The 23,714-nt window shown below is 47.1% G+C and overlaps 1 protein-coding gene across 1 annotated transcript; it reads right to left on the minus strand.

The window, feature by feature from the left end:
* Nucleotides 1–7,608: 7,608 nt before the first annotated feature.
* LOC144279358 (olfactory receptor 51G2-like) lies at nt 7,609–8,544 on the minus strand. The gene has a single exon (XM_077840812.1). The coding sequence runs from the start codon at nt 8,542–8,544 to the stop codon at nt 7,609–7,611; it is 936 nt and encodes a 311-aa protein (XP_077696938.1).
* Nucleotides 8,545–23,714: the final 15,170 nt, after the last annotated feature.

Genomic DNA, 23,714 nt, shown 5'->3' on the forward strand with positions numbered 1-23,714 from the left:
GCAAGTGCTAAAGGAACAAACTGGGGGCCATGCTCCTCTTGACCAGCTGCTCACAAAAAAGGAAGAATTGGTAGGGGAAGTAGAAGTGTGTGGCAACCTGGGCAGCAATGACCATGAGAAGGTTGAGTTTGGGATCCTGACAAAAGGAAGCAAGGAGTGTAGCAAAACCTGCAACTTCGGACTTCAGAAAAGCAGACTCTGACTCTTTACGGGAAATAATGGGCAGGCTAAGGGGGAAAGGAGTCCCGGAGAGCTGGCTGTATTTTAAAGAAGCCTTACTGAGGGTGCAGGAAAAAACCATCCCAATGTGCAGAAAGAATAGCAATTACGGCAGGCTTAACAGAGAAAACTTCAGTAAGCTTAAGCACAAAAAGGAAGTTTACAAGAAGTGGAAATTTGAACAGATGACTAGGGAGGAGTAAAAAAATATTCTTCGAACATGCAGGGGTGTAATCAGGAAGGCCAAAGCACATTTGGAGTTGCAGCTAGCAAGGGATGTGAAGGGTAACAAGAAGGGTTTCTACAGGTATGTTAGGAACAAGAAGAAGGTCAGGGAAAGTGTGGGACCCTTAGTGAATGGAGGAAGCAACCTAGTGACAGATGATGTGAAAAAAGTACTCAATGCTTCTTTTTGCCTCAGTCTTCACAGACAAGGTCAGCTCCCATCCCGCTGCACTGGGCAACACAGTCTGGGGAGGAGGTGAGCAGCTCTTGGTTGTGAAAGAACAGGTTAAGGGCTATTTGGAAATATTGTTGTTTCAAATTCATGCATTCTTTACGAATTTGTCACACAAATGGGGGGATAACTGCCAAGGTAACCCAGGAGGGATGGGGGAGGAGGGAAGCACCGAGTGGGGTGCTGGAGGAGGGGAGGACGGAAGGACAAGGACACATTGCAATTCAAAACTTATTGAATGTCAGCTTTCTGTTGCTTGGGCAGTCCTCTGGGGTGGAGTGATTGGGTGCCCGGTGGTCCCCCCACCACGTTCTTGAGCGTCTGGGTGAGGAGGCTATGGAACTTGGGGAGGAAGGCGGTTGGTTACACAGGGGCTGCAGTGGTTTTCTGTGCTCCTGCTGCCTTTCTTGCACCCCAACCATATGCCGGAGCATATCAGTTTGATCCTCCAGTAGCCTTAGCATTGCATCCTGCCTCCTCTCATCACGCTGATGCCATCTCTCCTCTCGCTCGTCCCTCCTGTCCTCACATTGATTTTGTGCTTTCCTGGACTCTGACATTGTCTCACTCAACGCATTGTGCTGGGCTCTTTCAGCGTGGGAGGACTGCATGAGCTCAGAGAACATTTCATCACGAGTGCGGTTTTTTTTTTTCAGCTTCTCATCTTTGATAGCCTCTGGGATGGAGATGATTCGTGGAGCAATGAAACATTTTCAGCTGAAGGAGGGAGAAAAGGGAGATTAGTCTTTAAAAAGAGACATTTTAGAGAACAATGGGTTGACTCTTTCATGGTTAACCAAGTTGTTAACATTACATAGCAGGTGTAATTTCTTTACAAGGTTGCATTTTGCCTGTTATATCAAGGGCCTGCCAGTTTGGTGTGAGAGATTACACACACAGGGCTGGTGGACATCAGAATTTGGCTTGGAGGCACCATGGTAAGCCACAGTCTTTTGGGTTCTTTAGCCTTCCTAACATGTGGGAATGGTTTCAAACTCCAGTGCCCTCATTTCCCATACCAAGCACCCGTTGGGCTGGCCCTTTAAAAGGAGGGGCTGCAGTTTTCTGGTTAATGTGCAGCACAAACCCAACTAGCCCCCCACCCCTCCCACACACAAACACAATTCTCTGGGATGATCACTTCATCCCTGCCCGAATCGCAGGGATGATTTCTGTTCAGCCACAGGCAAACAGCCCAGCAGGAACGGCCATCTCTGAATGGCCCCTTAATAAAATTCCCTTATTTCAGCCAGGTGACCATGAATGATATCACTCTCCTGAGGATAACATAGAGAGATAAAGAATGGATGTTACTTGAATGCCAACAAAAATTGGGACCATACGCTGCCATGCTTTGTTATGCAATGATTCCAGACTACGTACTGCTTGCCTGCCGTGGTAAAGTGTCCTACTATGGAGGACGGAATAAGGCTACCCTCCCCAGAAACCTTTTGGAAAAGCTTTGGGAGTACATCCAGGAGAGCTTCACTGAGATGTCCCTGGAGGATTTCCGCTCCATCCCCATGCACGTTAACAGACTTTTCCTGTAGCTGTACTGGCCGTGAATGCATCTCAAGTCTTCAGGGCAAATTATCGTAGAATCATAGAATATCAGGTTTGGAAGGGACCTCAGGAGGTCATCTAGTCCAACCCCCTGCTCAAAGCAGGACCAATCCCCAATTTTTGCCCCAGATCCCAAATGGCCCCCTCAAGGATTGAACTCCCAACCCTGGGTTTAGCAGGCCAATGCTCAAACCACTGAGCTATCCCTCCCCCCAAATTAATCATTAAACATGCTTGCTTTTAAACCATGTATTATATTTACAAAGGTACACTCACCAGAGGTCCCTTCTCTGCCTTCTAGGTCTGGGAGCCCGCCTTTGGTGGGTTGCGGGTGGGGGGGGGTACTAGATCCAGGGTGAGAAACAGTTCCTGGCTGTCGGGGAAAATAGTTTCTCCGCTTGCTTGCTGTGCTTCAACCTCCTCCTCATCATCATCTTCCTTGTCTCTGAAATCCGCATCCCTGTTGTGTGAGAGTCCATTGATGAAGACCACGCACAGGGCTGGGGTAGCTGGAGGGGCACTCCCTAGAATGGCATGCAGCTCATCATAGAAACGACATGTCTGGGGCTCTGACCCGGAGCAGCCGTTTGCCTTTCTGGTTCTTTGGTAGGCTTGCCTGAGCTCCTTAAGTTTCATGAGGCAGTGCTGCGGGTCCCTGTTCTGGCCGCGGTCCTGATAGCACGGATTCATCTCCCCATACAGCGATCAGATCCAGTACCTCCCGTTCAGTCCATTCTGGAGCTCTTTTGCAATTCTGGGACTGCATGGTCACCTGTGCTGATGAGTTCTGCATGGTCACCTGTGCTGATCAACTCGCCACACTGGCCAAACAGGAAATGGAATTCAAAAGTTTGCGGGGCTTTTCCTGTCTACTTGGCCAGTGCATCTGAGTTGAGAGTGCTGTCCAGATTGGTCACAATGGAGCACTCTGGGATAGATCCCGGAAGCCAATGCTGTCAAATTGCATCCACACTACCCCAAATGTGACCCAGCAAGATCGATTCCAGTGCTAATCCACTCGTCGGGGAGGAGTACAGAGACCGGCTTTAAGAGCCCTTAAATTTGGAAAAAATGGCTTTGTAGTGTGGACAGGTGCAGGGCTAAATTGATTTAATATTGCTAAATCCGACCTAAATTCATAGTGTAGACCAGGGCTATGAATCATTGTCTTGAGTGGATCGTACCTTGGCTGCAACTTGAACAAGCTGCTCCTCTGAATGCTGACAGGTACTCAACAAAGATAGATGCTGGCCAAGAAAAATCTGGACTGCCACAATAAAGCCGGGATATATCATCTCTGTACCCTCTAAACCAGGTCCTTTCTTGTCTTGCGGGGAGTCTTATAATTGTCCCAGTTTTTGAGCTTGGAACAATACCCCATCTCTGCGAAATGCTTATCACCAAGCAGATCTGATTGGACACCTCAGTCTCTTTCATTTGGGATGCTTGTGACCAGAGCTATAGACTCACCCCCACCCTCCTTAAAACTAGTAGGTTGATTAGCAAACAGCACAAAGCATTGGAGAAAATTGTTATAAAATAGCAGGCAGCTCTCACACATCTACACTCATCTATCTCGGGTCTCACTACAAGCTGAGTTAGACAGATTTTGCTCTGGAGACAGAGGAACAGAACTGTCCCATTTACATTCTTTAGGGAAACCAAGGAGCTCTTGGGACACATCCTAATTTCCCTGTGTCTCTGAGAGCATCTTCCCATCTGTTTACTCCATTCTAGTGAAAGCAACCCTTGGTGCAACCTGTGTGACCTTGGGCCCAGGCACCATAGTGCTCAGCCATGTCCATGTTTCAGGGCCAAGGGGTGAGCTGACCTTTGCCCTGAGACCGTTTTCTCTCAGCAAAATATCTAAGATGAGGCCCCAGTGGCACTTGCTCCATTGCTTGGCTGTTAGACCGATTCAGCCTCAATGGCTTGCAAACACTGGTCCCGTGACTGTGCTGGAACTCCCGGCATCCCTGTGACACTCCATCGCTCCCCTCAGAGATCCAATAACTACCCCTCACTGTCAGCCCCAAGCATCCCCACATCTGCCACAGACACCAAGAGTCTGGAGTTACGGGGCTTCCCAGAAGACAGCTGTCACAGGAGGCTGTGGTAAGAGGCCTTTTATACACAAATGTCTGAGGTGTTGCTCTGTGGAACCCTGACAGTACCCTGATCTTTGGGTCTCAGAGTACCTGAGCACCTTAAATGTATTTATCCTCCTGCCACCGCTGTGAGACAGGGCAGGGCTAGTATACACCTGAGCAGAGGCTCAGACAGCCAACGGCTTGCCCACAATAGGGAATCAAACCCCGTTCTCTTGCATTGCGTTGCAGAGCCATGCCCAGACCACAGGACCAGCCTTCCAGACTCCTGAATGGTGACAGGCCCAGCTGGATTGTCTGCTGCGCCAGCAAAGCTCCCCCTGGGCTGCAGAGAGCAGGGATGGCACGGAGCCAGTTAGAGAGGTTTGATTCGCTGGCCTGTTCTCCCCCTGCCTCAGTGGAGTTTAGAGCAGCCTGAGGGCTGGGCTGACCTCCTCTGGGTGGTAATGACTTCCAAGAGCCTCCGCTCCTGGACAAGACTGAGCCTCCCTCGCCCCTGTGACTGCAACCCAGTACCCTCCCCCGCCCCATCTGCTACCACGTTGTCTCTTCTTGAAGAACTTGACCTTTTTACATGTGCCATGAAGGTTCCAGGGCAGCTGAGGAGGCTTCTGTGACACTTCCCCCATCGTCATCATTGTGGTGTGATTATGACATAGTTATAACGCATCCTGTACCAAACGGGTCCTGTGAGGTGTCTATGGAAAAGTTCTGATTGTCAGAATATGATGATCCCACATGTACGCATTTTTATTTTTGCATCTGAAGTTATGAATATTGTCTATTTATCTGTGTAGCTACACCAGGCTGACACACACTCGGCAAAATACTTACAGTCTAGACAGCTGGTTATGAAGGGCCTATTCTGGTTGTTGGTGCATTGGGGAAATAATAGACCCCAGGAAAAGCTTATCCCCTACCTGAGAAAAGCCTTCCTGAGACTTCTCCAGAAAGCCTATGGATAATGGAAGCTATGACTCAGCAGGGAATGCAAAGGCATGTGATCAGACCACATGACACTAAACTCCATTTTGCTACCTGTGGGGAGACAGGGTCATGGGATGGGGGCTGTTTTCGGGCCCCTGCTCCTGCTCTTCCTCTTGCCCCCCAATGCCAAAGGCAGATAGAGGATCCGTGGTTCCCCACGGTGGGCCAGGATCCCTGGGTGGCTCTGAACACAGCTTAGCTCTTGCTTTCAGGAAGACCAGGAGGCGGGCCCTCAAGGAGAAGAGGAGGAGCAGAGCATGAAGCCTTGTGGGGGGAGAGATGGAGCAAAGACCTTAGAGGAAGAGGAGGAGGAGTGGGTGGAACCTCAGGGAGGAGAAGAAGGGCAGGGGCAGGGTCACAGGGTGGCAGGACTCCTTCATGTGTCTTGCTTTTACCTTTTGACTAGGTGGTCACCCTAAACGGCATGAGCTAGGCTGGGATAGGAGCTAGCCATGCCTCTCGTGGGGAGTTGAGGTGCATTTCCACCACTTTCCAATCAGCTGGGGCAGCACAAATCGGGGGAAGGGGAGGGAATCTGGGCCTGAGTCTCTTGGCAGGACTCATGTGTGTCAGATCCTCACTCACACAAACAGTTCTGCTCTGCCTCTGTGGGAAGAGGGCTCAGCGGGTGTGCAGTGTGCAGAGACATCAGTAGGGGAGGGGATGACTGAATGGGTTCTCGTGGGGCTCCTGTGTTAATCAGGTCTCTGACACCACTCAGACACAAGAATCTGGCTGAAGGCGTCGGGGAAGGATGGGTGTCTCTGCCCAAGTAGTAATCCCTGTCCACAGCTGGTGCAGCCCCATGAATCATGCAGCAACGAGAGCATTCAGGAAGGGCCAGGACTGCGACAAGAGAAGAGCTCTGCAGCTTTTGTCATGGCCCCTGGATGTTTAGACAGAGACAGGGCAGAGACAGGCCAGGTGTAACGGGAAACAACATCCACATCCCTTCTCTTTACTGACTGTATCAACAGGAATTCTGAGTTTGGGGTAGCCACCGATACGGCTCTTTATGGGCCAACATCCCATTGCTCCCCTGGCTCCCAATGAACAGTGTCAGTTTGTAAATGCTGCTTCCGGCCTTGGTTTCCTTTCCTGACTGCGCTCTCCTCCCTCACCAGCCCCTCTCCCCTTGCTCTGGGCCTTCGACCCCATCTGGACCTCTCTTTACAAAGTGGAGATCAGTAGCTCATGTCTTCTCAGAAAAAAGAACAGGAGTACTTTTGGCACCTTAGAAACTAACAAATTTATGAGAGCATAAGCTTTCGTGGGCTACAGGCCACTTCATCGGATGCATAGAATGGAACATATAATAAGATATAGAGATATATACATACAGATAAGTTGGAAGTCACCATACGACCTGTGAGAGGCTAATTAGTTAAGATGAGCTATTATCAGCAGGAGAAAAAAACTTTTGTAGTGATAATCAAGATGGCCCATTTCAACAGTTGACAAGAAGGTGTGAGGATACTTAAGTTAAGGAAATTGATTCAATGTGTGTAATGACCCAGCCACTCCCAGTCTCTGTTCAAACTCAATTTCATGGTATCTAGTTTGAACATTAATTCAAGCTCAGCAGTTTCTCGTTGGAGTCTGTTTTTCAAACTTTTCTGTTGCAAAATTCCCACCCTGAAATGTTTTACTGGTTTTGTAATGTTATGCTTCCTGATGTCAGATTTGTGTCCATTTGTCTCAGATGTAAGGGTCCAGGATGGAATAGATGGCTGTGGCCTGTGCTTTTTGACTCCCAGGTCACTAGTGTCAAAGTTTGACTCAGACTCACAATTTATCAGACCACTCTGTTTTATTAGCAAAGCTGCTCTGCTAATATATTTAGAAATGAGCCCCCCAAGTGGGCCTTGTGTCTCTTAATTTATACAGCTTGCTGGAGAACAAGTTACAGAGAAATTACAGAAAAAAGAAGAAAAAGATTTTAGTCACCACCCTCCGAGATCCCTGAGACCAGTCATCTATCTTCAATTACCTGGCACCCTTAACAATCTCCTTTAACAGCTTCAAGTTAACTTAACTAATTGCCCTTCACACCTTCCATTCAGATGCCTGCTTCTTAGATGTGCTGGCTCTATCTTAATTGCTTCTCCATTCAAAAGCTAACTGTCCCTACGTGTGCTCCCTCAGATACTTTGTAATATGTTTTGGCATGCCCTCTCATATACAATAAATCCAGCATGTCCCCTTATACAACGTTATACTTATACAATGTTATACTTCCACACTAGTATGGGAGCAGCGTGAGGAACTCACCCTTCAGTTGATGAACATCCTGATTATCCTAGCACGAAGTTGTTTGCTTTTCACGCTGTACACAATGGGGTTCATTAGGGGTGGGACCAGCAGATAGAAGTAGCCCAGGACAAACTGAAGCAAGTGAGAAGAGCTATTCCCAAATCTGTGTATCACAGACAAGCCGATCTCTGGTAGGTAGAAGAGCAGGACGGCACAGAGGTGGGAAACGCAGGTGTTCAAGGCCTTGAGACACTCTGCATGGGACACGACATTCAGCACTGTTTTGAAGATCATCACATAAGAGAGGAAGATGAGCAACGAGTCCAACCCAATGGTTAAGACTAGAGTAGACAAGCCATAGATATTATTCACTGTGATATCCGAACAAGCCAGGTTCATGACCTCCTGATGTACACAGTAGGAATGGGAGAGAATATTAGTTCGACAGTATTGGAACCGTTTCAGCAGAAAAGGGAATGGTAATACTAAGACCACCCCTCTTAGCACACACAGCAGTCCCATTTTGGATAACCTCCATGGAGTTAAGATGGAGGCATATCTCAGTGGGTTACGGATTGCAATGAAGCGGTCAAAGGCCATCAACAAGAGGAAGGAGGATTCCATACATTGAAGCAAGTGGATGAAGAACAGCTGGACAAAACAGGCATCAAGGCTGATCTCCCTAGAGTTGAACAAGAACATGCCCAGTATCGTCGGTATGGTAGATATTGATAAGCAAAGGTCCGTGATGGACAACATGGAAAGGAAAATGTACATGGGCTCATGGAGGCTTGGATCTGTTTTTATAATGAACAGAATGACTGAATTTCCTACTATTGAAAGAACATATATTAAGGAGAAAGGGACAGAGATCCAGAGATAGACGTCTTCCTTTCCAGGTATCCCGGTGAGAAGGAAAATTGTAAATTGGAATTTGGTATCATTGACAGCTGACATAATGGACTGGGCAGGTTCAAGGAGTTTTCAGCATTCCTTCCTGAAAGGAAAAAGAACAGGAGACTAGCTGATATTTAACTAGACATCTTTCTGCTCTGAGTGCAAGTCTAGAGACTCCCAGGAGCTCAAGAAAGATCAGCAAAAACACACTCTTGGATTTACACCATTAATAGGAAGACAGGCACTGGCAGATTGGATCAGACCTGCAGTCCATCTAGTGCACTATCCAGTAGCCAGTTCCAGAAGCTTCAGAGGCAGGTGGAAGAAACCCTGCAATAGGGAGCAATGAGATAACCAGCGCCCAGGGAAAGTTTCCCCTTGACAACCACTATTTAGACATATTTTGTGGTGTAAATCAGGAGGGTCTACAGCTCTTTCCAATTACCCCTATAACCATCCAGTCCCTCTTTGAATCCTGCTATAGTCTCATCCCCAGTGATATCTTGTGGCCGGGAGTTCCGCAGCCTATTTGATAACTGTGATTTTACAGTTGTAACTTTCACACAGACACCCTTTCTGGCCCTTCACTTCTGAGTGTGGCCCATTGTATCATGACTCGTGCATGAACACATAGCAAGTGCATGGTGAAAGCGGTCGTTGTATTATCTGTCCTCCATTGAAGCTATTTGTAAATGTGTTTCATTGCCTCATTATATACATTTTTTTTCACTTTCTCCACTTCTGTCAAGGTTCCTTCCCTACTCTGAACTATAGGGTACAGTTGTGGGGACCCGTATGAAGGACCCCCGAAGTTTATTTCTACCAGCTTATGTTAAACACTTCACCAAGACACAAATCCTTCCTTGTCCTTGGATGGGTACTCCTGCCACCACCAAGTGAGTTAGAGAAAGATTCAGGAAAATGACCACTTGGAGTTCCTGTTTCCTTAAAATATCCCCCCCAAGTCCCGTCACCCCCTTTCCTGGAGAGCCTTGAGAATAATCTACCAACCAAATCGGTGAACCAGATTCTTCAAAAACAGAACTTTATTATAAAGAAGTAAAAGAAACACCTCTATAAAATCAGGATGGAAGGTAACTTTACAGGGTAATCAGATTCAAAACACAGAGGATTCCCCTCTAGGTAAACTTTAAAGTTACGAAAAACAGGGATAAATCTCCCTCTAAGCAAAGGGAAAATTCACAAGCAAAAAACAAAAGATAATCTAACACGCCTTGCCTTATTTACTTACTCTTTTTGCAATACTGAGACAAACAAAGCCTTCTTCCATCCCCCTCCCCACAACCCCAATTTGAAAATATCTTCTTTCCCCATTGGTCCTTTTGCTCAGGTGCCAACCAGGTTATTTGAGCTTCTTAACCCCTTACAGGTAAGGAGGAATTCTAGGCTACCTTCAGCTGTATGTTTATGACAATTCCTCAGAGTCAAAATTCTGCCACTGCCTCTTTGTAGCACATGGGATCAATTCGCAGGGCCAGGTTCTGAATTCAGTAACAGTGTCTTCAACTGTAGCACTCCAGATATAAATGTGTAAATATGATCAGAACCAAACTGTGTTAACTCTCCCTTACCAAATGCTCTTGGTGATACACCCTGACTCTAAAGAATCCCTCCAAGAGAAATTGAAGTGTTTTGCCTGGTCAGCATTGACTGATTCCAGAGAAATCAATCATCCAACAAGCTTCTCTTCATCCTCACAGGAACTGCATGATCTCCCTGTGCAAGGATCTGTGGATTTCAGGCAAGTTACAAGATAAGACTGACAGTTACTTCAGCTGGGGGGAAGAGTTAGCTTCAAAAATGGGTGAATAATGCAAACACTAGTTGTGCACTAATATCCAGCTGAGTGTGCAAGTTACTTCAGCCATGAGTGCGTAACAGCTGATGGGCGTAAATTATATACAACCTCTATTGCACTCCCCTTTGCTGCAGCTCGGCTCTGCTCTTTGCAGAAACACAGGCCAGCGGTTCTGTTCTCTCAGGGCTGTTTGGAAAGTCTTGCACAAGTCTTGCACAGTGAATGAATGCAGAACCCTTAATGTATGTGTTAAAAACAGCTTCCTGTGCGTTACCAGGAGATAGTATCATAGAATCGTTCACTGAACAAAACAATTAATAGCACAAACCCATTGCAACCAGGGTGTGGAGTACTTCTGAAATAGTTTCTAAAAAAAGGCCATTAACTGTGTCATGGAAAATTAACCACTCTTTGTTTTAGGAATCAGAATTGCCTGACACTTTTTTTTATTTTAGAGAGTCAGCATAGCCCCACACAGGGTGGGAAGCTGCTCTGTTTTCCATACACTTTAACAGAGTTATCCAGGATTTTCGGTGGCATTTTCAAACAATACACTTCTGCATGGGTACTTTTCCACAGACCCTTCCAACAATGCCTTGTAAGGACAAAATCATACATATTGCAGTGATAAGTAATTTTTCCAGTTTAAGCAAGTTTTGAGGGTAAATCATAGTCCAAATGCCATAGTGTCTCTTGGCCACCCACTAAGATGACACTTTCCCATCCTTAGCACATACAATTATCCTGCAATAGGGGCATCACAAAACCTTATCAGATAATTTCTTCCACAACTGTTACCAGTGCTCCTTCTTATCGCAATTCCAACAACTCTACTGTTAACTTTGGCTAGACATGCATGTTATGAAACTTTGGTTTGTAATATTTGTATTATGATGAAAAGTTTTGGCATTCCATTTGCATATCTGTACTTTAGTACACTCATTCCAACTCATTCTTTCCCCTCTGATCTGCTTTCAGAGATGTTTTCTCAGGTTAGAGTGGGACTTAAAACCTAGTTTATGTCATCTGGATTTCTTCAGAACCTGAAAAGATGACAGCATCTCGGCCCTCATTCATGTCCCTTGTCAGCAAACAAAAGTCTAGTCGCTCCTCTGTCCCTGGGTTAATAGCTGACTGGGTCTCCTCAGCTTCTGTTCTGTCAGTCTGTAGCCTGTCTCCGGAGTGGGAACAAGCATTGGGATTGCTATAGAAAATATTCATTCCTTGAGCTCTCACTCACTAGTACAAGGTAACCCCAGCACCTGTGATTCAGCCATGATGAGAGCTTGCCGGACGTGGATTTCAAAGGCAATTGCATGAGTATACATGGAAATGGAACCTCATTTCCCACAGGAAAGTAGCCTATTGCTCTCTGGCTGCCTGTGTCCTGTATTCATAATATGCAGAGTACTGGGAACGGCACTGTGACATCTATGGAGCTGAGCTGCCATAATGAATGTGTGGGTTAAACCCAGTTCTGGGGATGTTTGCTGTAGAGCTTTATTGGGTTAAGTAAAAGTGTCCTGTATTCATAAAATGTGGTGCATTGGGAACGGCACTGTGCTGCCATAATGAATGTGTGGGTAAACCCAGTTCTGGGGATGTTTGCTGTAGAGCTGTATTGGGTTAAGTATTGGGATATTTGTGCTCCACCTATATTAGGAGAAACTCGTCTGGCTCATCTTAGTTTAGCAGCAGGCTGCTAAAAAAGAAGCAGGAAAAGAAGCAACAGCTCAAGAAAAGCCATCGCTCAGTGAGCACTTCATGTAGGATGAGAGACAACACAGGAGCTACAAGCTGGGACGAGCCTATTTCCAGGCTCCAGCCACGTTACACAATGTGTTTTGCCAGCACTGGGAGTCTGTCCAGAGGTGGGGCAGCTGTTGCTCAGAAGCTCTTCAGGCTGACAGGCACAGACACGGCTGGGGAAGTCTAAAGGCTCTCAGCCTGCCTGGGTCCCCAACAGAGTGGGAGGGCTTGGACTCAGAGACATGTACAGATTGTCGTTTGAAAAAACCTCTTATTCTCCCATGTTACACTTTCTTCCTTCTCTTCAGATCAAACAGTATTTGGGGCAAGAAGGCTGGCTGGTCACTCCTCACCACTGGTCACAGACTCCCAGAGGGAAGAGCCACAGGTGCCAAACACATTCAGACCTGTAGGGCCAGCCCAGTGGACCCGCAGTGTGTGGTAGCCCAGAGCCCAGCCTGAGAGTGGGAGGATCGTGGGATTCCAGCCCAGGAGAGGGAAAACTAAAAGGTCTGATGTCTGGCACTCAGAGGCTAGAGTGGGGGTAGCGATGCCAGTATCCCTGCAGCTCTGAGAGGTATCTACAGGGCAGAAACGTTGGAGCCCTCAGCCAGTCAGGTAAAAGAAATATGCCGTATCACACCTCTTACTATAGAGCAACGCAGCTTTTAATTCCTGCGTTCAAAATCGAGCCAGAGAATAAAACCTTTGAAAATGCATTTGCTGAATAAATTTCCAGCAGCAAATATACCTGAGGCGATTTGTGAACTAGTCACTGATATTCAATGGGGTCTCGTCTCACTCAAACACCAGCAGGATTGGGCCCATAAGAACACAAAAACAAGAACGGCCATACTGGGTCAGACCAAAGGTCCATCTAGCCCAGTGTCCTGTCTTCCGACAGTGGCCAGTGCCAGATGGCCCAGAGGGAAAGACCAGAACAGGGAATCACCAAGTGATCCATCCCCTGTCACTCATTCCCAGCTTCTATCAAACAGAGTCCAGGAACACCATCCCTGCCCAACCTGGTTAATAGCCATTGACGGACCTGTCCTCCATGAACTTATCTAGTTCTTTTTTGAACCCCGTTATAGCCCAGAGCACATGCCACCTCTAGAAACATGACCCCTTGATAAATCCGGCCTTGGATCATCAGGATTTTAACAGTCCGAGCTCACTTTGAATGTCAGATTTCTGTGTAGCTTGAACAACACACCACCCAGCATGGGCAGATGTGGGGGAGCGGTTCCCAAGCTACCTAGTGCTGCCTGTCCTCTAGCCCCATCACTGAGGGACCCCTAACAGCCTCGCTGAGTCCTCTGCCACTGCACAGAACACCTGCCAAAAGAAACGGCTTCCAGGCTTTCCCCTTCACTTCGCATTTTAAAGACAGTGAAACCTGAAAACGTACCCAATTCCTGCTGGAAGAGGAGCTGCTGACACTAGAAGTCTTCACCCTAAACGACAAGGAGTCATTGGCAAGGCTGCATGGGCAGCAGGCAGTATCTGTTCACATCGGGAGGCAACTCTCTTTATGAAGCATGCCGGCACAGTCCCTTGAGGGCACTTGGCCATCAGGGAATCTCAGCTGCTTGACTTACTGTACACCAGCTTTAACTCCCATCATGGCCAATGGCAAACTGCAGGAGGCCAAATCACAGGGGATTCCTGGGGATGATAGAAAACTGGACTACATTGCCAGCCCTGCTGCAGACTTTATTCCTGGTATCTAGGTCTGTCATCACTGTTCATATGATTCCGATTAGTCACATGGCTATGTTGCGTGCAGCCAAGTGGTAAGGATGATGGTGTCTCAGCTGTGATCTTGCTGAAATAACATAACATAAAACAACAATAATAATAATATAGGGCCTTATTTCTCCTCAGCAGTCCCCTGTCCTACATTACAAACTCAGGGTGCAGGCCAGGGAAGTGAAGGAAGTTTCCACAAGGCTCCTTACATGGAAATTTCCTTCAGATTGTTCCGGGATGGGAGGTCCCTTTCCATCTCCCTGACGATTGACAAGGGGGACTCAGGATCCAGGGATACCCAAAGTGAGACATAGATCTCAGTGATGCACTGGTAGCTACGTCCCCCAACCACAATCTCTGTGCCTCCACATCTTCTCTAGGACAGTCTCCAGCTCCCTGCTGGAGAATCGTAGAGGGCAGTGCAGAATGGGTAAGAAAACAGTCAGTATGTTACCTCCAGAAGAAGAAAGAGGAGAACCCATCCACCCCAGTGTAGATAGAGGTAAAAAACCATTTTCAGGCTCTCTGCACATGTCCTATGGCGGAGAATAATTTGGAAGAGCCATCTGAGAAAAAGGGATCAGAAGGAAACCCCATCGCCCAGAAGGCATGGGATGCATTGTCCTAGGGATGGGGGTTCCATGAGGAGGAGATGAGTGGTGGGTTTTGGGGACAACCTTCTAAGGGGGACAGAGTCCTCCACCTGCAGTCAGGACGGGGAGACTCAAGAACTGTGCTGTTTGCCTGGAGCTAGAATTCAGGATGTGACAGAGCGTCTACTGAGACTGATCAAGCCCTGGGACCGCTAACCCTTCGTACTTCTCCACGTGGGTGTCGATGTACTGCCAAGAATGACCTTGAGTGGGTCACTGCAGGATACGTGGCTTTGGATTCTTCGACCACAGGATGTTGTTCCAGGAAGAAGAGTTGCTATGAAGAGATGGGATCCACCTAACCAAGAGAGGGAAGAGCATCTTCACAGGCAGGCTTGCTAACCTAGTGAGGAGGGCTTTAAACTAAGTTCGCTGGGGGACGGTGACCTAAGCCCTGTGGTATGCGGGGAAGTGGGATACTGGGAAGAAACACAATGAGTAGGGTGCAACAGGAGTGGCCTCCTGATTCCTACTTTGAAAGTAGGGCAATCAGTTAGTTATCTTAGGTGCCTGTATAGGAACGCAAGAAGCCTGGGAAACAAGCAGGAAGAATTAGAAGTCCTGGCACAGTCAAGGAACTATGCTGTAATTGGAATAACAGAGACTTGGTGGGGTAGCTCACATGACTGGAGCACTGTCATGGATGGGTATAAACTGTTCTGGAAGGACAGGCAGGGGAGAAAAGGTGGAGGAGTTGCACTGTATGTAAGAGAGCAGTACTATTGCTCAGAGCTCCAGTTGCTCTGAACTGGGGAAAATCCTGTTGAGAGTCTTTGGGGTAAATTTAGAGGTTAGAGCAACAATGGTGATGTTGTGGTGGGAGTCTGCTATAGACCACCAGACCAGGAGGATGAGGTAGACGAGGCTTTCTTCAGAAAACTAACAGAAGTTCCAGATCACAGGCCCTTGTTCTCATGGGAGAGTTCAATCCGCCTGTGTCATAAATATAAAGGGAAGGGTAAACCCCTTTAAAATCCCTCCTGGACAGAAGAAAAATCCTCTCACCTGTAAAGGGTTAAGAAGCTAAAGGTAACCTCGCTGGCACCTGACCAAAATGAGCAATGAGGAGACAAGATACTTTCAAAAGCTGGGAGGAGGGAGAAAAACAAAGGGTCTGGGTCTGTCTGGGTGAGGCTTTTGCCGGGGACAGAACAGGAATGAACTTTTAGTAAGTAATCTATCTAGGTATGTGTTAGATTGTAATTTCTTTAAATGGCTGAGAAAATAGCAGTGCTGAATAGAATGAATATTCCTGTCTGTGTGTCTTTTTTTAACTTCAGGTTTTGCCTAGGGGGATTCTCTACGTTTTGATTCTAATTACCCTGTAAGGTATTTACCATCCTAATTTTACAGAGATGATTCTTTTTTACTTCTATTAAAAGTTTTCTTGTAAGGAAACTGATATTTTTTTTCATTGTTCTAAGATCCAAGGGCTTGGGTCTGTGGTCACCTATGCAAATTGGTGAGGATTTTTACCAAACCTTCCCCAGGAAGTGGAGTGCAAGGGTTGGAGGATTTTGCGAGGGAAAGACGTGTCCAAACTACATTTTGTCAGGAACACAGATAAAGTTTGGTGGTGGCAGTGGAAGTCCAAGTGTAAAATAGTTTGTACGTTGGGGAAGTTTTAACCTAAGCTGGTAAAAGTAAGCTCAGGAGGTTTTCATGCAGGTCCCCACATCTGTACCCCAGAGCTCAGAGTGGGGAAGGATCCTTGACATGGTGGCAGAGCGGAGGGATTAACTTGAAATCATTTTGAGATCAATTTGAGATTTTTTGAACCAGAAAAACAGATTTTAAAAGGAAATTTTTAAAATCCTTTGTGCTGCTAGAAAGCAGGTCTCCAACTGGCAATGGTTGGAAGTTGGCTTTTTTTGCTTTGCTTTGGGGCCAGAGCAGAGACAAAAGGGAATTGTCTTTGGGAGCTGCAATTTCTCTTCCTAAAGGCAGAATAGTTAACCTCCTGCAGGGAAATTCACAAGTCTTCACAGACCTAAGAGCAACTAGATGGGATTTCTACCTATTTGCCTGAAGACAAAAGTGTTAGTTTTTGGGTCTTTTTTTTTTTTTTTTTTTTGGATTTTTCAGTAGGCTGACAATCACTATCAGAAAATAGGTATGCTATTCCAGCACAGCAAAATTTTACAAGTCAAGTTTTGTTTGTTTTATTTCTAGACCTCGGGTGTAAAGTTAGTTAAAAACAGAGAGGTTAGGATGACAGACTCCATGGCTCAACAAAAGCCGGAATTAGCCAGTTTTCAGGCTGATGAAAAACAAAAGGAACATGAAAGACAGATAGAACTCATGCGGCTGGAGAAGGAGGTACAGGAGGCTGCCCACAGGAGGGAGATGGAGGCAGGGGACAAAGAGATGGAGGCAAGGGACAAAGAGATGGAGGCAAGGGACAAAGAGATGGAGGCAAAGGACAAAGAAAGTGAGGCAGCGAAAGAGGCAGAAGAACACCAAGCGGCTACTCACAGGAGAGCTATGGAAGCAAGGGCCAAAGAAATGGAGGCAAGGCCCAAAGAAGTGGAGGAGAGGGAAAAAGAGAGGAAGCATGTGGAGGAGATGGAGAAGATAAAGGCTCAGCAGAATATACCAACAAACCCTAGCAATCCTTCTCCAGGTACCACTTCCCATCCCAGAAAGTTCCCCACCTACAAGGCAGGCGAGGATACTGAGGCGTTCTTAGAAAACTTGGAAAGGGCCTGCCTTGGATACAACATCTCTACCTGCCAACATATGGTAGAGCTGAGGCCGCAGCTCAGTGGACCCTTAGCTGAGGTGGCAGCTGAAATGCCTAAAGAACAAATGAACAAGTATGAACTGTTTAAATTCAAGGTGAGAGTCAGAATGGCGATAACACCCGAGCATTCTCGTCCGAGGTTCAGAGCCCTAAGGTGGAAACCAGACGTGTCATTTACCCGACATGCCTACCACATTGTGAAACATTGGGATGCCTGGATATCAGGAGCCAGTGTTGAATCTCCATTAAATTTGCCCTTCCTAATGCAAATGGAACAATTCTTAGAGGGTGTTCCTGAGGAAATAGAAAGATACATCCTAGATGGGAAGCCCAAATCTGTAATCAAGGCAGGAGAGATTGGAGCCAGATGGGTAGAGGTGGCAGAGAAGAAGAAAACTGGTCGCAGTTGGAGCGGAGTCCAGAAGCGACAACCCCAGACCACACCCTATTCCCGGAGGCTGCCCAAGGCTCCACCTACCTCCCAAAGAACACTCCAGACACCTTATCATCCCACCACCCAGTTCTCCAGCAACCCGCCTCGTCCCAGTGACCTGTCAGCTGGATGATGTTTTAAATGTAACGAGCTGGGGCATGTAAAGGCCAACTGCCCCAAGAACCCCAACAGATTACAGTTCATTGCACTGGAATCACACCAGAGATCCGCAGGCCCAGATACCTCCCAGATACCCTTGGAGCAGAGGGAAACTGTGAGTGTGGGTGGGAAGAAGGTCACCGTGTGAAGGAACACTGGAGCACAAGTGTCAGCTATCCATGCTTCCTTAGTGGACCCCAATTTAATCAACCCAGAGATCCAAGTGACGATTCAACCCTTCTAGTCCAACTCTTTCAATTTGCCTACAGCCAAGTTGCCTGTCCAGTACCAGGGCTGGACAGGAACATGGACTTTTCCAGTCTATGATGATTATCCCATTCCCATGCTGTTGGGGGAAGACTTGGCCAATCATGTGAAGCGGGCCAAGAGGGTGGGAATGGTCACCCGCAGCCAGGCTAAACAAGCCGGGAGGCCTACCTTTGTTCCGGAAACTTCTATCAGGACCCGGTCAAGGTGATGGAGCTGGACCCCAGGCCAATCTCTGCAACAGCAGTAGTGAATCAAGTCCCAGAGACCCAGAGGGGACCAGTCCCAGGACCGGAACCAGCAGAATAACCAGCACCAGACCCATTGACAGCCCTGAATCCAGTACTTGCAACCTCAACACTAGAGGGCCCCACCGAACCTGAACCGGCAGCAGCCCATAACCCTACACAAGAGGCTCAGCCAGAGCCTGAAGCCCAACATAGTGTCCCAGCAGAGAGCGATTCACAGTCAACGGAAACAGCCAAATCCCCTACATCACTTCCAGAGGGACCAAGCATAGGTCCACAATCCAATGAGGAACTGATATCTCTAGCATCAAGGGAACAGTTCCAGACTGAACAGGAAGCAGATGAAAGCCTCCAGAGAGCTTGGACGGTGGCACGGAGCAACCCACCGCCTCTCAGCTCTTCTAATCGATCCAGGTTTGTTGTAGAAAAAGGACTTTTATACAAGGAAACTCTTTCTGGGGGACACCAGGAAGACTGGCATTCTCAGAGACAGTTGGTAGTTCCAACTAAATACCGGGCCAAGCTCTTGAGCTTAGTCCACGATCATCCTAGTGGCCATGCTGGGGTGAACAGGACCAAAGACCATTTTGGGGGTCATTTCACTGGGAGGGAATGGGCAAGGATGTTTCTACCTATGTCCGGTCTTCTGAAGTATGCCAAAAAGTGGGAAAACCCCAAGACCAGGTCAAAGCCCCTCTCCACCCACTCCCCATCATTGAAGTTCCATTTCAGCGAGTAGCTGTGGATATTCTGTGTCCTTTTCCAAAAAAGACCCCCAGAGGAAAGGAGTCCATACTGACTTTCATTGATTTTGCCACCCGATGGCCAGAAGCAGTCGCTCTAAGCAACCCAAGGCCTAAAAGTGTGTGCCAGGCACTAGCAGACATTTTTGCCAGGGTAGGTTGGCCTTCCGACATCCTCACAGATGAAGGGACTAATTTCCTGGCAGGAACTATGGAAAACCTTTGGGAAGCTCATGGGGTAAATCACTTGGTCACCACTCCTTACCACCATCAAACAAATGGCATGGTGGAGAAGTTTAATGGATCTTTGGGGGCCATGATACGTAAATTCTTAAATGAGCACTCCAAAGATTGGGACCTAGTGTTGCAGTAGTTGCTCTTTGCCTACAGAGCTGTACCATACCCTAGTTCAGGGTTTTCCCCATTTGAACTTGTATATGGCCGTGAAGTTAAGGGGCCATTACAGTTGGTGAAGCAGCAATGGGAGGGATTTACACCTTTTCCAGGAACTAACCTTCTGGACTTTGTAACCAACCTACAAAACACCTCCGAACCTCTTTAGCCCTTGCTAAAGAAAACTTACAGGATGCTCAAAAAGAGCAAAAAGCCTGGTATGATAAATATGCCAGAGAGCGTTCCTTCAAAGTAGGGGACCAGGTCATGGTCTCAAAGGTGCTCCAGGCCCATAAAATGGAAGCATCATGGGAAGGGGCATTCACAGTCCAGGAGCGCCTGGGAGCTGTTAATTATCTCATAGCATTCCCCACCTCCAACCGAAAGCCTAAGGTGGACCATATTAATTCTCTAAAGCCCTTTTATTAGAGAGAATTAAAGGTTTGTCAGTATACAGCCCAGGGAAGAGACGACGCTAAGTGGCCTGAAGGTGTCTACTACGAAGGGAAAAGTGCTGGTGGTGTGGAAGAGGTGAACCGCTCCATGAACCTTGGACGTATGCAGCGACAGCAGATCATGGAGCTGTGCACTAACTACGTGCCGACATTCTCAACCACCCCAGGACCGACTGAAAGGGCATACCACTCCATTGACACAGGTAATGCTCACCCAATTAAAGTCCAACCTTACCAAGTGTCTCCTCAAGCTAAAACTGCTTTTGAACGGGAGATCTAGGATATGTTACAGATGGGTGTAATCTGCCCCTCTGGAAGTTTATGGGCATCTCCAGTGGTTCTAGTTCCCAAACCAGATGGGGAGATATGTTTTTGCATGGACTACCGTAAGCTAAATGCTGTAACTTGCCCAGACAAGTATCCAATGCCATGCACAGATGAACTATTAGAGAAACTGGGACGGGCCCAGTTCATCTCTACCTTGGACTTAACCAAGGGGTACTGGCAGGTACCGCTAGATGAATCCGCCAAGGAAAGGTCAGCCTTCACCACACATCTCGGGCTGTATGAATTTAATGTACTCCCTTTCGGGCTGCAAAATGCACCCGCCACCTTCCAAAGACTTGTAGATGGTCTCCTAGTGGGATTAGGAGAATATGCAGTTGCCTACCTTGATGAGGTGGCCATCTTTTCGGATTCCTGGGCAGAACACCTAGAATATCTACAAAAAGTCAGTGAATGCATAAGGGAGGCAGGACTAACTGTTAAGGCTAAGAAGTGTCAAATAGGCCTAAACAGAGTGACTTACCTTGGACACCAGGTGGGTCAAGGAACTATCAGCCCCCTACAGGCCAAAGTGGATGCTATCCAAAAGTGGCCTGTCCCAAAGTCAAAGAAACAGGTTCAATCCTTCTTAGGCTTGGCCGGTTATTACAGATGATTTGCACCACAATACAGCCAAATCGCCTCCCCACTGACAGATCTAACCAAAAAGAAACAGCCAAATGCCATTCAGTGGACCGAAGAGTGTCAGAAGGCCTTTAACCAGCTTAAAGTGACATTCATGTCTGACCCTGTACTAAGGGCCCCAGACTTTGACAAACCATTCCTAGTAACCACAGAAGCGTCCGAGCGTGGTGTGGGAACAGTTTAATGCAGAAAGGACCGTATCAAGAATTCCACCCAGTCATGTTTCTCAGCAAAAAAACTCTCTGAGAGGGAAAGCAACTGGTCAGTCAGTGAAAAAGAATGTTATGCCATTGTCTATGCCCTGGAAAAGCTACGCCCATACGTTTGGGGACGGTGTTTCCACTGAAAACTGACCATGCTGTGCTACAGTGGCTTCAGACCACCATGGGAAATAACAAAAAATTATTCAATGGAGTTTAGCTCTCCAAGATTTTGATTTCAACATCCAACACATCTCAGGAGCTTCTAACAAAGTGGCTGATGCACTCTCCCGTGAAAGTTTCCCAGAATCAACTGGTTAAAATCATCCTTGAGATGTGGAAAATATAGTTAGTCTTTATGTACTTGGTAGTATATTTAGAGGTGCATGTGTCTTATTAACTCTGTTTTTTCCAAGAGCTCCAGGAAGAAATCCCAGCCAGCGTTTCACCCTAGCTGAGATTTGGGGGGCATGTCATAAATATAAACGGAAGGGTAAACCCCTTTAAAATCCCTCCTGGCCAGAAGAAAAATCCTCTCATCTGTAAAGGGTTAAGAAGCTAAAAGTAACCTCTCTGGCACCTGACCAAAATAAGCAATGAGGAGACAAGACACTTTCAAAAGCTGGGAGGAGGGAGAAAAACAAAGGGTCTGGGTCTGTCTGGGTGATGCTTTTACCGGAGACAGAAAAGGAATGGAGTCTTAGAATTTAGTAAGTAATCTAGCTAAGTATGTGTTAGATTATGATTTCTTGTAATGGCTGAGAAAATAGGTGTGCTGAATAGAATGACTATTCCTGTCTGTCTGTCTTTTTTGTAACTTAAGGTTTTGCCTAGAGGGATTCTCTATGTTTTGAATCTAATTACCCTGTAAGGTATTCACCATCCTGATTTTACACAGATGATTCTTTTTTACTTCTATGAAAAGTCTTCTTGTAAGGAAAAGAATAGCAGAAAGAATAGCAATTACGGCAGGCTTAACAGAGAAAACTTCAGTAAACTTAAGCACAAAAAGGAAGTCTACAAGAAGTGGAAATTTGGACAGATGACTAGGGAGGAGTACAAAAATATTGCTCGAACACGCAGGGGTGTAATCAGGCAGGCCAAAGCACATTTGGAGTTGCAGCTAGCAAGGGATGTGAAGGGTAACAAGAAGGGTTTCTACAGGTATGTTAGGAACAAGAAGAAGGTCAGGGAAAGTGTGGGACCTTAGTGAATGGAGGAAGCAACCTAGTGACAGATGATGTGAAAAAAGTACTCAATGCTTCTTTTTGCCTCAGTCTTCACAGACAAGGTCAGCTCCCATCCGGCTGCACTGGGCAGCACAGTCTGGGGAGAAGGTGAGCAGCTCTTGGTGGTGAAAGAACAGGTTAAGGGCTATTTGGAAATATTGTTGTTTCAAATTCATGCATTCTTTACGAATTTGTCACACAAATGGGGGGATAACTGCCAAGGTAACCCAGGAGGGATGGGGGAGGAGGGAAGCACCGGGTGGGGTGTGGGAGGAGGGGAGGACAGAAAGACAAAGCCACATTGCACTTCAAAACTTATTGAATGCCAGCTTTCTGTTGCTTGGGCAGTCCTCTGGGGTGGAGTGATTCGGTGCCCGGATGTCCCTCCACCACGTTCTTGGGCATCTGGGTGAGGAGGCTATGAAACTTGGGGAGGAGGGCGGTTGGTTACACAGGGGCTGCAGTGGTTTTCTGTTGTCCTGCTGCTTTTCTTGCATCTCAACCATATGCCGGAGCATATCAGTTTGATCCTCCAGTAGCCTCAGCATTGCATCCTGCCTCCTCTCATCACGCTGACGCCATCTCTTCTCTCGCTCGTCCCTCCTGTCCTCTTGCTCGTCCCTCCTGTCCTCACGTTGATTTTGTGCTTTCCTGGACTCTGACATTGTCTCACTCAACACATTGTGCTGAGCTCTTTCAGCGTGGGAGGCCTGCATGAGCTCAAAGAACATTTCATCACGGTTTTTTTCAGCTTCTAATCTTTGATAGCCTCTGGGATGGAGATGATACGTGGAGCAATGAAACATTTTCAGCTGCGGGAGGGAGAAAAGGGAGATTAGTCTTTAAAAAGAGACATTTTAGAGAACAATGGGTTGACTCTTTCATGGTGAACCAAGCTGTTAACATTACATAGCAGGTGTGATTTCTTTACAAGGTTGCATTTTGCCTGTTATATCAAGGGCCTGCCAGTTTGGTGTGAGAGATCACACACACAGGGCTGGCGGACAACAGAATTCGGCTTGCAAGGAGCCATGGTAAGCCACAGTCTTTTGGGTTCTTTAGCCTTCCTAACATGTGGGAATGGTTTCAAACAGCAGTGCCCTGATTTCCCATACAAAGCACCCGTTGGGCTGGCCCTTTAAAAGGAGGAGCTGCAGTTTTCTGGTTAATGTGCAGCACAAACCCAACTAACTCCCCATCCCACACACACACACAGACACACAATTCTCTGGGATGATTACTTCATCCCTGCCCGAATCGCGGGGCTGATTTCTGTTCAGCCACAGGCAAACAGCCCAGCAGGAATGGCCACCTCTGAATGTCCCCTTAATAAAATTCCCCTATTTCAACCAGGTGACCATGAATGATATCACTCTCCTGAGGATAACACAGAGAGATAAAGAATGGATGTTGCTTGA

Source organism: Eretmochelys imbricata, chromosome 1 (genome assembly GCF_965152235.1).
Source record: "Eretmochelys imbricata isolate rEreImb1 chromosome 1, rEreImb1.hap1, whole genome shotgun sequence".
In the NCBI taxonomy this organism is placed as follows: Eukaryota; Metazoa; Chordata; order Testudines; family Cheloniidae; genus Eretmochelys; species Eretmochelys imbricata.